The sequence below is a fragment of the Papaver somniferum genome, chromosome 8 (genome assembly GCF_003573695.1).
Source record: "Papaver somniferum cultivar HN1 chromosome 8, ASM357369v1, whole genome shotgun sequence".
Classification (NCBI taxonomy): domain Eukaryota; kingdom Viridiplantae; phylum Streptophyta; class Magnoliopsida; order Ranunculales; family Papaveraceae; genus Papaver; species Papaver somniferum.
The window spans coordinates 138,034,662-138,051,086 of record NC_039365.1 but is presented as its reverse complement, the minus strand read 5'-3'; the positions used below and the strand labels follow the sequence as shown (position 1 = coordinate 138,051,086).

Sequence of the window (16,425 nt, the reverse complement as noted above, 5' to 3'; positions counted from 1 at the left end):
GAATCCAACCTATTCCAAGTGTGGAAAAACCATGGAATGTCAAGTCTAGTGGCTTCCACGTTGGGGTCTTCCACAGAAAATCCAAGCAAGGTTCCATGATTTGGTGGAAGGGTCCGTGAAATCCATCTAAACGCCAATAAGAATAACGCTAAAAAACGCTATTAAGAATAGCGTTTTTTTTTTATCCGTAGATTTAAAATGAGTTGTTGAAATCTAACGGTTGAGAAAAAAGCGCTATTAAGAATAGCGTTTTTTTAGTGCTATTAAGAATAGCGTTTTCACTATTCCACCACTACACTTGCATTTCCATCCACAATTCCAAATACTGAGGTGACGTGAAAGATGGAACTCTTCCGCCATAAGACTTGCTCTGAGAGGAAGGGCGGTTTCAGCCCCCGACAAAGTCCAAAGCAAAAGCCGACATCCCATCAGGCAACCTCCTTTTGTTTGATTCCGTGCAAAAGTACCCGTAAATCCCATCAGGCAACCTCCTCTGGTTCGAGGAGCCAAGCCTTCTTTTCTATTAGTTCAACATCTGCTGCTACGTAAATGTGGGTCGAGTCCTAAGAACCGAATACAAATTAGGGCTTTTATTAGTTGGGGATTTCATTTCTCTCTGTTTCTTTTATTTCTTCCATTGAAGTTCGTTCTTCTTGCGATTGAATCTACTCGTTCCTTGAAAACTCTAATTGATTGATCAGTCTGGGGGAAATGTCTTTCAAATCAGGGGATACGATTACCAAAGTGCTGAAAAAAGTTGGGGCAGACAAATTAGGAAAAGGAGTAAATGAAACAGTGAAGAAATTTACACCAAGTAATAGTAGTAAGATTACAATGGGAAGAGCTAAAAGAGGTCTTTATGGTGGTGTGCATATTAAATTTGGTGATCAAGTTAGTGAAGATGGTGGTAACAGGTAAAAGAATCTTCTTTCTGAAACCCTAGTCATTATTAATCATTTTCCTAAAGCCCTAAAGTCGAATTCAGGTTTTTAATTTTTTTAGTTTGACTGATTGATTGTTGCTTTAAATGAAACTAGTTTTAATTCCATGATTATGTATATGAATCTTGATCCCGGTTTGTTTTTTGGGGATCAATTTAGATTTTTTTTTTTTTTGAGAAAAGGATCAATTTAGATAATTAGTTGGAAAAGATGAAGAAGTTTTAAAATGTGTAGGTATGAGAGGAAAATGATCAATGAAAAAGTAGTTAAAGAATTTGCATTAGCCTGTGGACGGAAAATTAATGGCGTTAAATGTTTGGGTTTTAAGATCGATGCTTTAGTCTTGAGAAAGATTTAGTGCTTTCTGTATGCTGGTTATGAAAAAGATTGGGTTAATTTTTTACAGTTGCTGAACAAAATAGTAAATATACAGGATATTGCATTAAAGTTTATGGAATAATCAAGAAACCTATGATGATTATCTGGTTAAGCGGTTTATGGAATGATCAAGAAACATAAGGTTTATTTGGTTAAGCTGTATAGGTGCATTTCTCAGATGAATAAGAATCTTCTGGTTTTTTTCTTTCTCAATTGTTAAGAAAAGTCTCTTATTTCTACTTATGTATATTGCAAATTTTGCTAAGTTCTTTAGAAGAATAAAAAACTCCGTTTTGCTGCTATGGATTGATAGTATACCTACTCTTCTTTTAATAAGGTGTTAAGGCTAACCCCATGGTTTTCTAATCTAGCAGCTAGATTGGCCATCCACGTCAGCTAAGGTAACCTCCTAAGTCTTATGCTAATCTCTATGGGCTAGATTGAACTGTTAGATTGGCCAAAAAATATTGCAAATCATGAAAAAAGTGTGGGAAAAAAGTTAACATTAGCATTGGATAGTTCTCTCTCCTAGCAAGTGCTCGCAGTTCAACTATCAACGAGATTGAAACGCTGAATGGCTCAGCGCTCAAAAAGTGTTTTTAACGTTGAACGGTTCAGCGCAGGGAGATAAATTTTATGATCTAACGGCTGAGATTTAAAACGCTGAACCAAACAGCGCTCGGCGCTGAACCAAACAACGTTCTATAGTGGTCCCAGATGACATGGATAACCAATCTAGCTGCTAGATATCTAACCCATAGGACTTCGGAGGTTGCCCATGCTGACGTGGATGGCCAATCTAGCAGCTAGATATCTAGCCCATATGACTTAGCCTTATGGGATGGCTAATCTAGCCTAGATTAGAAGACCAAGTCAGCGGGACCACCATCTAGCGGTGAGCGCTGTTTGGTTCAGCGCTTAAATCTCAGCCGTTAGATCAGAAAATTTTCTCCTAGCGCTGAATGGTTCAGCATTTTGGTTACTTTTTGAGCGCTGAACGGTTCAACTTTTGAAACTAGCTGCTAGTTGAACTGCGAGCAAATGATAGGAGAGAGAAGTAGCAGGTACAGGTGTTAACTTTTTTCCCACACTTATTTTTTGATTTGCAACACTTTTTGGCCAACCTAGTAGCTCAATCTAGCCTATAGGGGTTAGCGTAAGAAGGCCCATATTATGCTGCTTGGCAAACTGATGTACTTACAAGTTAGATTTTGTGGGTAAAGACAAATAATAGAAAATCTACTGCGTCAGGCGTGATTAGGTGGTGAATTTACTTCAGCTTGGAAGCTATAAAGGCTTGTTCAGTTTGTATAAGGTTTTCATGGTGTAGATACCTTTGACACACTTCATATGGATTTCTTGATTGTATTGTTTTAGTCAAGTCTTTGTTAAAGCACTAGGCCAGGCTGGTCAGAAGCAGAGTTGATAGATCCATGAACGGTCCGTGTCAATGTGATGCAGGGCTGAGGCATGTAACGTGTACCGTTCTCAACTTAGTAGACTAACACCGCAATAGAAATTAGATTATCATCACCTGCCAATTGCTTCATAAGCCTTTAACTTCAGTCTCTTTTCCCTGTGCTATAATTTCTCCGTCTTAATAAAGCTGAGATGACAAAAATGACTATTAATATCTGAATCTGACTGCCATTATTCGTCATGATCTATTTATTTTAGTTCTGTTTTGTTTTACGAAAACTTTAAAGTAATGATAGAGTAAGTTAACAATTGTGATTTTGATGGTAATGACAGGACAAGGCGAACATGGAAACCAAACGTACAGGAAAAACGACTCTTCAGCTACATACTTGATCGTCATGTTCGTGTCAAGGTCACCACACATGCACTACGGTGCATTGACAAGGCAGGAGGGGTTGATGAGTACCTACTGAAAACTCCATACCAGAAGATGGACACAGAGATAGGTTCTTACTGGAAATCTACAATTGAAAAGATGTATGAAGAACTGGAAATCTACAATTGAAAAGATGTATGAAGAACGTGGGCAAATGGACATAAGATTTTTCTCGCCCGAGGAAAAAGCTCTTAGGGAAGCAAGAAGAAAGGGATACAACGGACCAGGACAACAAAATAAAATCACGGAAGAAATCTCAGACCTTCGTTTGTCCGAGAAAGAAAGTAGTGAGGTTCTCGCAGATAGTGATGTGCGCGAGCTGCTGGTTGCTCAGCTTTGAAAGTTAGTCTGGGAAAACAAGAGGAATAAACCTAGGCTGATAATTGAACATTTTTAGGTGATTCTAGTACCTCTATTCGCCATGAAGGAGGTTGTGTTTGTTTTACTTTGATGTATTGATCGGCACTAAGATTAACCTTTGTGGGTGGTCTATTTTTGATGACTAAACATTCACGTTTTTTCATTTTTGTTGCTCGTAGAGGAGTCTGTCTGATAATAGTTAGATATTTCAAATAATCTATATTTTAAGGAGACACTACAGTTGTACGGGCTCAACCTCTTATTTTTGTCCCGTGGCTTGCTTTTACACTTATCTTTTAGTTATGTAACTAAAAACATTCAATACAATACGATTAAGCAACGCTTCAAATACCACTGTTCAATACAATACGATTATGCATGCTTCAAATACGATTAAGAAGCATGCATATAATAGAAAAACAACTAAATTGTTATTGCACGTGGGTATGTGACTCCCCTAGAGTCCCTTAGTAGAATTTGGTTAATATAAATCGGGTTTGCCTGATCCCATATTGCTGATTAGTAGTTTCCGGAATGACTACGATTTGCCACATAGTTTGCTGGACCATATGCTGCTTGGTCTCCTTCCTTATAATCATGTTGAATAGCACAACAAGGAATTTGGCTCATTCTGTGTTTAATTTCTGCGATCATTTCTGAAATATACGAAGGGGTCTCCGTTGGAGTTTTGATGAAGTGCATAAGATTCTTTGAGTCCGACTTGTGTTGTGTTGACAGTAGTGTTTCTTTTTTTTTTCTTTCCTAAAAATCATAGTTCGTCTAGCGGCCTAATAATACAATATGTTGTTCTAATTCTGGACTAGGTACCAAGGTTTTTCTGTATATTGTACCTTTTTCTGTTAACAAAATTCTTGTGTGTGTGTGAGCTTTTACTTTTCCGCATGAAAGTTTTTTATCCTCTTAGTTATTAAAATTACCTCAGTGGTTCACAATCTTATCAAATAACACGATCGGTGGTTTTCCTTTTCAATTGGTATTAGAGTTAGTTCATATATTACAGTGTTACAGCCAACATGATGATCCCTTACAATAATAGGAACAATGCATGTACATAATCTGATTGTGATCTTGAAACTCTTTCAGATAACTTGTGCACAAACTGGGTAAAAGTTGTTGATACACTTTGTCATGAGAAATTTCGATTGATAAGAAAAATCAACGAACTTTATTACTGTGGACTTCACATCAAGGATTCTGATATTCGAGAAGGATCTGAAAGAGAGGCAATTCTTCAAGAGAAACTAGATGTTCAAATCCATACAAACAAGGACGCTCTTGTAAAGCTAGCTCAATCTGAGGATATTCTCACAAAAATCCGATTGGAGACGAAACCTAAAAAATGAAAATTCCGTGTCTACGGGAATCTAGAAACATGTCTAAAGAATTGTCGAATATCAGGTGACAGACGCGGAATTGGCTTTGTAAAACCTAATGTATCTCTGACATCATCAAATATCAATTCCAAGAGATATGCTACGGAGCCGATCTCCATGTGTGTATTTTGTGGACTGAATGTTCATTATATATCAAGGTATATGTAAACTGTTTCAGAAAAATATTACTTTCGCTTGGAAAATTATCACACGAATGCTCAACAACTCTTATCTAAAATCAAAAGATTACAAAACAGCCTAACGAAATATAATACAAGTAATAATGTCAGTTTAGAAGATTTTGCTCTTAAGTGCACTTCACCATTCCAATGGTTACTTGATAATAGATGTAGTCGACACATCACATGAAATATTTCTTGGTTCGTGAACATTGATAACTACAAAGGAGGACCTTTAACTTTCGAAGACAGGAGTTGTTGCTACATCATCAAAAAGGAGATGGTCAAGCTACCCGAGTACCTGAATTCATGATGTTGTTTACATTAAAGGCATGACTGCTAATCTCCTTTCTGTCAGCCAAATTGTGACGAAGGACATAGAGTTGTTTTCAGTACTGAAGGATGTGATAATGAAGACTTGTCAAGAAAAGTAAATTTTCATGGTATTCGTGGTAAAAACAAATTTTATCTTTTAAATATTCAGTATAACCTTTGTTGCAATTCGACTAAGATGGAATTGACTCATCTATGACATGAACGTTTTGGTCACATCAACTATCATTTACTTGGCAAGATTATTAATAAAGGACTTTTCAGGGGTGTATACCTAAAATTAATGCTAAAATCGATGGTGTTTGTGGTGCTTGTCAAAAGAGTAAACAAGCAAAAATTCAACATAAGTCATACCAAAACTCTTCTTGATTTAATTCATATGGATATCTTTTGCTCAATCCAACAATCAACGGTTGGAGGGAAGAAATGTGCTTTGCTAATGGTCGATGATTACACTAGATTCACCTGGGTTTCCTTCTTAGAAAATAACAATGACACCTTGGAAGAATTAAATGATAATGTGAAGAAATCCTAGAATGAACAAGGTCGTAAACTTAAAAAGAATCAACATCAACCGTGGAACAATTTTTAAAGACATTAAATTTTGTGAATCCTGTGATAAATTGCGTATAATTCAATAATACTCACCATCTATTACTCCACAAGCTAATGGAGTTGAAAAAAGAACATGAATACTCAAGAAATGACAAGGGTAATGCTCCAAAATAAAAACTTGCTTTTAAAGTTTTGGAGAGAAGCTTTCTTTACAACATGTTATTTGATTAACCGTATCTTTTCGATATCACAAACTCTAATCAATCATATGAGTTATGGTACGGAAAAAGACCCTATCAAAGTTATCACCGTGTCCTTTGGAAGTAAGTGTTACATCCTTAAGGATAGAGAGCATGAGACAAAGTTTGATTCCAAAACTGAAGAAGAAATTTTTCTAGGCTATGTTTCTGATGGTCGAGGTTTTAGAGTTTATAATGTCCTAACCAAAATCATTACGGAATCAACGAATGTTATTATTGATGACTTGAGTGATTTCCGTCAAAATAATACAAACTCTGCCGAGTTGCCTCCTACTGAATCGGTAAAAAAACTCGAAAATATGTCACAGTTAGTTGAAGTTGTTCCTGAAAATGAGAAGGTACCCAGTACTCCACCAAATTTTTCGTTCAACAACCTATATGGACAAAACCTAATACAATGGTAAGTAGATCTAATTAAATACCCATGAACAATATGTATATAAAGTTTTCTCTTATCTCTTCTACAATTAATATGTCTAGACAATAAATCCGCAAACCTGATTGTGAAGAAGTGTTCTTAGTGGATCTCAGAAATCAATATCCAAGATCAATCTAGTTGTATCCAAATAAAGAAGATCCAAATTCTTCCAAGTACGAAACTTGCTATCGATCTTTCAAGATACTACAAGAATAAGTCTTGTAATTGATTATAATTAATAAGGATTTAAATTATCTAGAATGATTACATCCTACTTGTGATATTCCTATTATAAATATAAAATAATATAACGCGGAAAAGGAAAAACAAAGGACACCGAAAGTTTTGTTAACGAGGAAAACTCCACCTGCGGAAAAACCCCAGCACCTCGTCTAGCTCTGAACACCAAATTGTATAAAACCTCTACAAACACTATTCCGTTATCAGACTTCAGACTAGAGTTGAAACCGAATTAACCTCTAAGTAATTCAGCTACAGTCGTGCTCCTTACGTCTCTTGAACCTCGCAAGTATCTATGCAATTGATTCCCATAGCTGACGTCCTTTACATCCTAATAGTTTCTTGAACCCCAATGTATACTTTTGATACCAATTTTCCTTTAACAAATAAACCCATTTTATTTCCTTTTAGATCATTTGGACCAAGGATTGGAAATCTGTTTTTAATAGAAAAAGGTAGCAAACTTCACGAATCAGGAACACTTTACACTCAGTTAGCTGATAGATTGGAAATCTGTTTACAATAGACAAAGCTAGCAAACCTCACGAATCCGGAACATTTACACTCAGTTAGCTGATAATTCTAGATTACTAACTACCTCTCAAGAAGAAGAATCTTAAACGTATCAACAAAGAAGAGTTTTAGATATCTATATATTATTAAATACCATCGATATTAAACATCAAATAACATTCTCGTTCAACGTGTATATCTCTATAGTATAGTCATGTTTTTGTCGGGTATTCATATGTACGATATATGATTTTCTCGTGTCGAAAAATGTATGGTGTGAGATTTATGAAAGTAGTAATATCAAAGTCTGAGACGAAGCAAACTTTGCAATTTCTATCTATCTCGTTCCTAATCGGAGATTTACGGAAACCTCAACAATCGAAAATAACAAGATAGACGGACCTTGCTTCATGAATCCCTAAGTGAAGTCTTTAAGTTATAAACCTATTATCTTTATTACAGAAAACCTAGGTAAATAGAGGACGATCATAACAACCAACTGGGATACATAAGTGTCATGGGTTGATTTTCCCACCTGTTTGAGTATATCTATTATAGACTTTCAAGACTATAGGTAGCTTTGAATTCAAGCTAAGATGACTTGAGATTCAAGCAAACAGATTCTCTGTTTAGATAAAATTATTATTAGGAATTCATGTAAGCATGTGAGAAGTGTATCTTGTAATTATACAAAAGAATATACATTGTGGTCCAGGGTTCTAGAATCGTGCACTATGATAGTTCATGACGAATATGCCATAGAAACGTATAAGCATAATCGAGTTCACTTAACACTCAAGACTTAAATCATGATTCACAAACACAGAGTGATTTAGTAATCAAAGATGTCTTACAAGTGTTCATGAGAGTTATGGAAATGCCAAATGTATATATGAAAATAGTTTATGAGCATTTGCTTAATTCGTACTACGTAGGTATGTGGAGGGGTACACGTACCTATGAACCAGTTCGCGAATTCAGGGATATAAGGTACACACACTGGGTCTACATACCTTAAGATATTCAGGAATTCAGACTCTTGGGGTACGCGTAACGGGTATGCGTACCTACCCCTTTATTCGAATTCAAAACCTCAGGGTACGTGTACCGGGTATGTATGCCTACCTACGTTCTGGAACTCAGATATCTAGGGTATGCGTACCGGGTATGTGTACCTACCCTGTGTCCAGATTTCAGTAGTTCTGAAAAACAGTCTTTCATGATTTGAAACATTCCCAATCGCCATAGATATGAAATATCATTGCTTGAGAAATTTCCAAATGATCAACTTGAAACAAAAATAGTTCTTGAACAATAAAGCGTTCTTAACTAATATTGCTAAGGATTTATGAACATTCACACTGCTTGAATCATTTTCGAGGTATTTAAAAAGACAAGCTTGACTCGAAACTTCTTCTTTGCAATATTAAATATACTAAAATCATACGATATAGTCTCGTTCAAACTCACAAGTTTTGGTATATCAAACTTATTGTCGAATTTAATAAATCAAACTATATCTTGATTTATAGTCTACTAAAATTAGTCTCGGACTTGGAGTAAATCATAGTAGGCGAGTATCATAATTCACCAGTCGATCTTGAAAATTGAAGACTGAAGAACAACGAAGACTTCTACATCAACAAAGATATGTGAAGACTGACTATCCTATTCACTCATATTAATTATCTACCATTCTATCCACTCAGACATGTCGTATGACTTTAGTATTATGATGAATATTGCAAAGAACAATTCAAGCAATATAGAACTTTTTACAGAGTAAATTGAGAATAATTTGTTGTTCGAAATATCGCATTTGCATAATAATTTCATACGGAGTCGTCAATTTAATTTTTATGTTCAGAAACTGATTTGCTAAGATCGTGAACTCGAACTTATGAAATAAAGACTTGACATAAATTGATTTTTTCAGTTTGCGAACTGCTCGACCTTGAAATTTTCCTGGATACTACGTGTATCACTAGAACACAGACTGATTTGTGCAGTTTGCGAACTGGTTGATTTTGAGAGTTCTTTGTAGACCTTTTGTGATTAAGTAGATAAACTGATTTTGACAATTCACAAACTTATATATTGAATACAAAAGGATTCTGAGTTACAAGATGACTATTTATTCATCAACCGATTTTGGTCTTGTGATGTTAAACTCCAATTGTGCTTGTCGGTTCCAGAAAAACTTAACCATTTTTTCTGGCTAACCACTTGGTGCATGACATATATTTCGACTAATATACAGTTGCATATTTTTTTTTTTTGTGATTTAAAGCAAACTTGTCTCATTCTTACATGAACATCTATATGGAGAAGTAAAGTTTGCTTGGTTACAAAGCAATTAACGTACTTAGATTTGTTTACAATCTCCCAATCCATGTTATGAATATACATAAATGACTCTCTGCATACTAGAATTTCAATCCTGGCACTTATATGTGCTAGTTGTAGCTAGAGTCGTCCTTCAAATACTTAGGTTTCCTCTGGAGAAACCATATTAGGTTGCGACTTTTAAAGTCTTCACTAAGGGATTCGTGAAGCTCGATCAGGCTATCATTTACTTGATAGATATCTATTATGCATATCTTGTTCTTATTGATTATTATATTTTTCGACCTATAAATCAGGAACAAGATAGATAAAAATCACAAAGTACTCTTTGTCTCAGTCTTTGTGATTCCACAAGATAGATATCTAAAACACCTCTTTGATTTGTTTAGGTTGTTCTTACGAGGTGGTAGTGATCTAGGATTCTCTTTGATAAGTGCATATGTGTTCTAGATCCTTGAGGTTAGCTGGACTTGTCCCATTGCAAATAAATTTCCAGATCTTGATTGAAACATATATAAAAGGAATCAAATAGATTATCTGTTAGAGGCAGAATAGTTAAAAGTCTTCACTTAGGTTGAAGCAAACTCATAGGCCTATAAATGACGCCATCTACGAGAATCTTGTTATGTAGGGTCTTTTTAGAACCAAGATACGTGAGGAGCACAACAAAAGCTGAATTGTCGTACTACATCCCAGTTCGAAGTCTAATAGTAGGTTATTGTCTGTAGCATCTTAATACAATGTGGTGTTCAAAGTCTGGATTATGTCCTGTGTTTTTTTCGCACATTGCAGTTTTCATCACTAACAAATTTTTTTTGTGTGTGCGCTTTTACTTTACTGTATTGAAAGTTTCGTATCCTTTTAATTGTTAAAAATACTACGCAGGTTCATAATCCTATCAGGTAAAAAGGTTGGTGGCATACTTGGTACGTTTTCCTTTTCAATGTAATTACATTGAAACCCAAAAACAGTCATGAGCAGAATTGTCCCTGATAATCAGACAAAATTATGGAACCAGAAGTTTCCAAAAATGAATAATATTTCCGCCATGTTCAGTAAAATTAAAATACCACCAGAAGTTGGCATGACAACCCATCACCAGAAGATATTGCGAGTACGGTTGGTAAAATTTAAAGTTCATCCACTTTAATTAAGGGAGACAAGTCACTACAAGAGGTTAGTGATAGTTATGTTGATAGCCGAAGAAGTATTCCTGCAGTAATAAGGGGGAAAAATATTTCCACCCGAAGATGGCACCTGTTATGTCGACAAACTTAAAGGCTATCCCGAGAAGTCAGGTAGATGCCACCGGAAGGTCGGAGTAAGCAATATCGACAACTAATAGGTTATCTGGATCTAGTTTTCATCCTAAACATAGAAAGTTAGGCTTACGTTAGAATTGATGTGAAACTATATCATTTTGTTATAAATTTCTCACACGAAGACATTTGATGCAATTGAGGTGTTGGAGATTAATCATGATTAAATACATAGCTTTACCATTTTCAAATATTTTTTCCACTTGCTCGAGGATGCAGATGTGAAAAGTTGTCTTATAAGAACAAATCATACATCTTGCAGTGACCAAATCCTTAGTTGAAACACAATTAAGATGTGAACGACTCCCTTATGTATGCCTCATGAAAGAGAATCCAACCACATTTACAATAATTCGTGCTTTAAAGGGACTATAGATAGTGCTCAAGGAGACTATCCGAATATGATCCGCTATTGAAAATGATGAGGTGATAAAGCCCCCAAAAGACCCGCTGGTACCAGTCTGTGAAACTTTTATTGAATTTGCATGCACTAGAGAAATATTTGGGATCAATATAATTGTCTATTATCTATCTACAGTGATTATATATCTCTTTGCAGAATAATATCGACATCATGATTGGTAGGCATATAATCCAATCCCCTAAGAATAAGGTAGAGATTGAAGTCTCTCACAAAAGCACAAAGTTCGGATCCGACTTTCAATGTAAAATTGTGAAGTCTGAGTATTACGGGTTGGTTTTTAGATGAAGCACAAAAAGAGTAATATAACCGGTTTAAATACTATTTAAGGGTTTATTGTCGAACCTCTTGATTGATTTCGTAAAACAAAAAGTATTCTTCTATTTTGATGCACTTTAGCGTGGTAGTCCCTGAAGGATTCAAACTGATTTTATTTGAATCCAAAAAGGATTCGAGTTTCTGATTGAGGCAGCTCCTGACCATGTGAATTATGTCAGATTTGAACTTTAATGATTATTACCATTTCGAATAGGATAAGTTCATGAACAATGCTTTGTTGTGTTTTACGTTCTTGGAAATAGACTAAGAATCCGGATGAATTGATGATATCATCTTTGGCTACTTGAAAAGCCCCTAGCTAATAGCGCTAAAATACACGATTGAACTAAATTATGAGATCTCGTTGAAAATGGAATATTTTCTTGGCCTGAAGTTCGAAAACATGCTAGCATAAAGTTGTTTTTAAAGACTAGAGTATCCAATTTTTGGTACTCGTTGATACTTATTGTGCTACTAAAGTTATCACCATTGTTTTGTGAATTCTTGAAGTGAGAGGTGATTGATCTACCAGTTACATACGTAAAATAATACTTTGTGGTCCACAAGTACCATATACAAACATAATGCATGCGTTATCTTGTTTTTATAAATTTTGTTTTGCATGTTACACATTCAAAGGTTAAAATTGATCTACGGTAAAAAGGAGTTAGAAAAAGCTAATCATTATTATGCCTGAAGTTAAAACGGAAAATTGAAATTATTGTGCAATAAGAGGAGGATATGTGAGGTGTATAATAGCGATTGTGAGCTTGGCACGAGTCCTGGATGTCAATCCTCCACATATTGTAAATTTTAAAATAGTTTTTTTCTGAAAAATATATAAATTTTGCACTACTAACCGCTTTGAGAAAGTTTTACTTCAGGGGGAGTAAGCTCGTGGAATCTTTCGTTAGACTTAAATGCATTGTACTCTTTTTCCTTCCCCAAGGTTTTGTATCGAGGGGTTTTCCTTGTCAAGGTTTTAATGAAGCAACAAACGCGTGCACAATATTGTTATCAGGCAACTTCCGTTGTACTCTTTTCCATTGGTCAGGTTTGTCCTATATGGTTTTCTTGACGAGGTTTCTAACGAGGGAACATGAACATCGAAGTTGTTATTATTACTATGAGCTTATAGCGTTAAGGTTTTGTCTCCAGTGGTTTTCCTAGCGCAAGCGTTTAGGTTTTGTCCATAATTCTCGTGACACATTATTGGTAAAGGAGGAAATTTATGGAGGTAACCACCCTCGTTCTGCGCACCAGCTGTTTAGGTTTTTCCCCAAATGGATATAGTTTTGATAAAAGGAGAAAATTCGTGAATATCATCATTTTGAAGCTCCAAGAGTTGCGGTCTTTTTACTTTGTGCAGTTTTTATCTCAGTCGGATTTTTTGGGCAGGATTTTGATGAGACAACATATATTGTTCTATTCTTTGCTCGGATTTTGTCCCATCGAATTCCACCTCAAAATTTTAACAAGGCTATACTATTGCAATGGTGGATCATCCAAGTGGGAGGGCGGAGCTAGAAATTTTCCTAAGGGGAGGCAAAACTAATTGGGGGTAGGCAAAAGGCAAAAATTAGATGTGCAAAAAATGCCTTAGGACAAACGATATTGGGCTTGGGAGCCAGCCCGGCGTGAGTTGGCTCCGCCCCTGGTGGGAGTGTTATGTATCTTGTATCTTTACCGTGGCTGACCACCAATATCGATATTTACAGCCGCTGTGAATTAAGCTGTCAGTGGTTGAGTACAACATAATTGTAACAAAATAGTTAATCAATCTTCTTAGATATAGTAATTCTTTCTCGAATCGCCAATACGCTGCATATACTTACAGAATTTAAAATAGCATATGTAGTTGTTTAGACTAGGAACCTTATAAGACAGTTATCACACTTCTAACAAGGAACCTTGATGGGTTCCATTGCAGTGGAAATCTCTCTACTGCACATCTGAGGATCAATGGTAGTAACTTTTTCATCCTGACATAAAAGCAAGCAGCATTCTTAAATTAGTATAAATACTTTGACCTTGAAATATAGTATTAATAATATTGTTTTCACCTTGGCAAGGTTTCTCAAGTAAGTTGTCGTGTAATTTCCCGTAGGAAAAAATGCCTCTAATAAATCTGCCAGAACAAGCTGAGGCTGAGAGACAGCATTGTTTGACCAATCTTCATCACAAAAACAATCACTTATTAGCAAATTAGTTATGATGTAAACAGTAGGCACTTAAAAATCTAAAATCAAGAATTAATGGGATTACGTAATGAATTTGTTTGTGCTTAAATGTCAAAAATGTTAAGGCCCAGAATAGTCGTTCAAGGCATATGGCAAAGATCCCAGCTAATGCGCAGTGGGAAAGTAGGGTCGTAATTAACAACTTACCAAGAGAATCAGAATTTTGGATCCTCTTATCATATCTCCATAAGCTTTGTTTTGTAAGGAAGCCAAAACCATCATACTGTGCTTCATCTTCGTTCACTTTTAAGTTTTGCAAGAATGTGGAAAGCTTGTATTCGACAGGGTGTGAAGTGTAAGTTTCATCAATGACAACATCAACTGTCTGCAAAAAGAAAAGAAATACAAAAGCTACATAATCAATTACTAGTAGCTAGACATGAAACATATTACATTACTAGATTAAACTCAAGAACTTACACATAGGATAGCATGGAAGTCGTCCATGTCATCCGGGATTGAAGTGTCATAGGTATTTTTGTTCATCGAGTCATCAATGTTTTCCCCACCTGCATCTAACACATACTGTTCTTGCTTTTAGTTTGTGTAACAAAGAAAACGAGATGAGAAGAACTTAAGAAAAATGCTTCTGGACGGCAGTACGGCTCAGAAACCTTCCGAATTTCTGACATGGTAGCATTTTCAATCAAAGGAAGCAGTATGTATGCCATTCTAAAAATTAAGCTAATGCCCTTATAAGTACGTGTTCCAGATATCATAATAGTGTATGAACCATATTAGTTTCTCATTTGTATTCATACCTTCATCTTGTATGCATCATTGGTGCAAACTCCCTGCAAAGAGGAATGACAATCAGATATCCTTGTATTTCTCCTGTCTATAATTTGGGTCGCACACACTAAACCTCTGCCACAACTGACCTCATTAAACCTTAGCCATGCTACCACAGGTTTGAATGTTTTTCTGTTATTCTCTGCCGCTTTTGTCAAACACACGTAATTTGTTTTCACCTGCAACATTTCGTGATCTTAGAACCGAGCCACATTAAACTTGTTTCGTCGTTAGGTAAGGTGAATATATTAGTAATTGTCATAGGTTTTCTGTGCAAAAACGTTTACATTGTCAGAATTCAAAAATGAAACTTTAACCTGTGCCTTTTCTTGAAGTAAACTTTTACTGGCAACCTCTGCTGAAAGTTTCAGAACAAATGAGTTATTATTGGCTACGGAATTTCAAGTCTAGACTTAACTGCCTCGTATACGTGATTTGCTCTATCTTCCGAATTCGTGAAAGCACCCAAGTACTTGATCCATTCTGCTCGTTGTGAAAGATAGCAATGAACGATTTAGGTAATTTTGACTGTAATAAATTAAAGCCAATACAAGTGCGGACATATTTGTTCCTCTTTAGTCCTGATTATGCAAAAACAAATTTAAATTGCGCCTAAAGTTGCATGTATGCGGGGAGTATAAGAAATTCCACTAGTATTTTTTGAGAATTACTCTTAGAGCCTGAATGCATGTATGTCTACTACGGGACTTGTGTAAGTTACCTGGAGAGGAGTATCCTCGTCGACCGGAAGGAAGGTAGCAAAATTACAAGCTTCCATTTTATCCGGGTTGGTAACAAAATAAGCAGTGAATTGAGTAGTATCTTTCACTGCATCAGTTTTGTTGATCATTTGGATACCTCCATCCATGTACGATTTCAAGACACATTCCGAGGCAACTAAATCTGATGTTTACTTATATCATGTGATTTATGTGTTTACTTATATCATGTGATTTTTCCGAGAGATTAGATCAAAAGTGAAGGAGCATGATCAAAAATATGTAGTACCAGTAGTGAAAGTAATTAAGAAGATTATATGTTAATCACCTGGAAAGTAGTCTGTGTTGATAGAGTAGTTTGACAAGGGTACTACAAATGATTTGATTCTTCCTGTGCAGTATTTTGTTCTCGTCGCCATTCTCAAATTATTCTTCAAAATCCCAGATCAACCACAATGACATTTAAATGACTTCTAAACTTAAAATTAGTTCTAATACATCCCAACAAGACTCCATGAATGAGCAGATCAATCATTCACCAGACACCAAGTATATAATATAAAAGATGAAAAAACATGCAAACAGATGAAATTAACGTATATAGAGCAGGAAGAATGAAGTTTTGTATCTGTACCTGAATGAGAAGGTAATTCTTGCCATCAATGCCATTTTTGATAACTTTGAAGTTCTGACCATAATATATATGGAAGTACTTTGCATCTTGAACCACTGAATTATTACTTCCAATATTTACAGATTTTGCTGCTGCATTCACAACTCTTATACAACTCCCACACAAGAAAATTGAATAGAGAACGCCATTAGTAAAGCACCAGAGGCTGAA

General features: G+C 35.6%; 2 protein-coding genes across 2 annotated transcripts; one reads left to right on the top strand and one right to left on the bottom strand.

The window, feature by feature from the left end:
* Positions 1 to 427: 427 nt before the first annotated feature.
* LOC113304399 (50S ribosomal protein L28-like) lies at positions 428 to 3,780 on the top strand. The gene is made up of 2 exons (XM_026553499.1): positions 428 to 914; positions 3,072 to 3,780. The coding sequence occupies exons 1-2, from the start codon at positions 712 to 714 to the stop codon at positions 3,301 to 3,303; spliced, it is 435 nt and encodes a 144-aa protein (XP_026409284.1). The 5' UTR covers positions 428 to 711; the 3' UTR covers positions 3,304 to 3,780.
* Positions 3,781 to 13,647: 9,867 nt separating this feature from the next.
* Positions 13,648 to 15,344, bottom strand: LOC113306095. Its single transcript, XM_026555074.1, has 8 exons — positions 15,326 to 15,344; positions 15,180 to 15,253; positions 14,952 to 15,041; positions 14,832 to 14,864; positions 14,491 to 14,595; positions 14,218 to 14,395; positions 13,894 to 14,003; positions 13,648 to 13,812 (listed from the first exon to the last, which is right to left on the bottom strand). The coding sequence occupies exons 1-8, from the start codon at positions 15,342 to 15,344 to the stop codon at positions 13,729 to 13,731; spliced, it is 693 nt and encodes a 230-aa protein (XP_026410859.1). The 3' UTR covers positions 13,648 to 13,728.
* Positions 15,345 to 16,425: the final 1,081 nt, after the last annotated feature.

Coding starts and splice junctions, on each gene's coding strand:
- LOC113304399 (XM_026553499.1), top strand. CDS start 712: ATGTCTTTCAAATCAGGGGATACGATTACCAAAGTGCTGAAAAAAGTT. Junction 915..3,071: donor AGTGAAGATGGTGGTAACAG/GTAAAAGAATCT, acceptor TGGTAATGACAG/GACAAGGCGAACATGGAAAC.
- LOC113306095 (XM_026555074.1), bottom strand. Junction 14,004..14,217: donor CCAAAATTCTGATTCTCTTG/GTAAGTTGTTAA, acceptor TTTGTGATGAAG/ATTGGTCAAACAATGCTGTC. Junction 13,813..13,893: donor ACTTGAGAAACCTTGCCAAG/GTGAAAACAATA, acceptor CTTTTATGTCAG/GATGAAAAAGTTACTACCAT.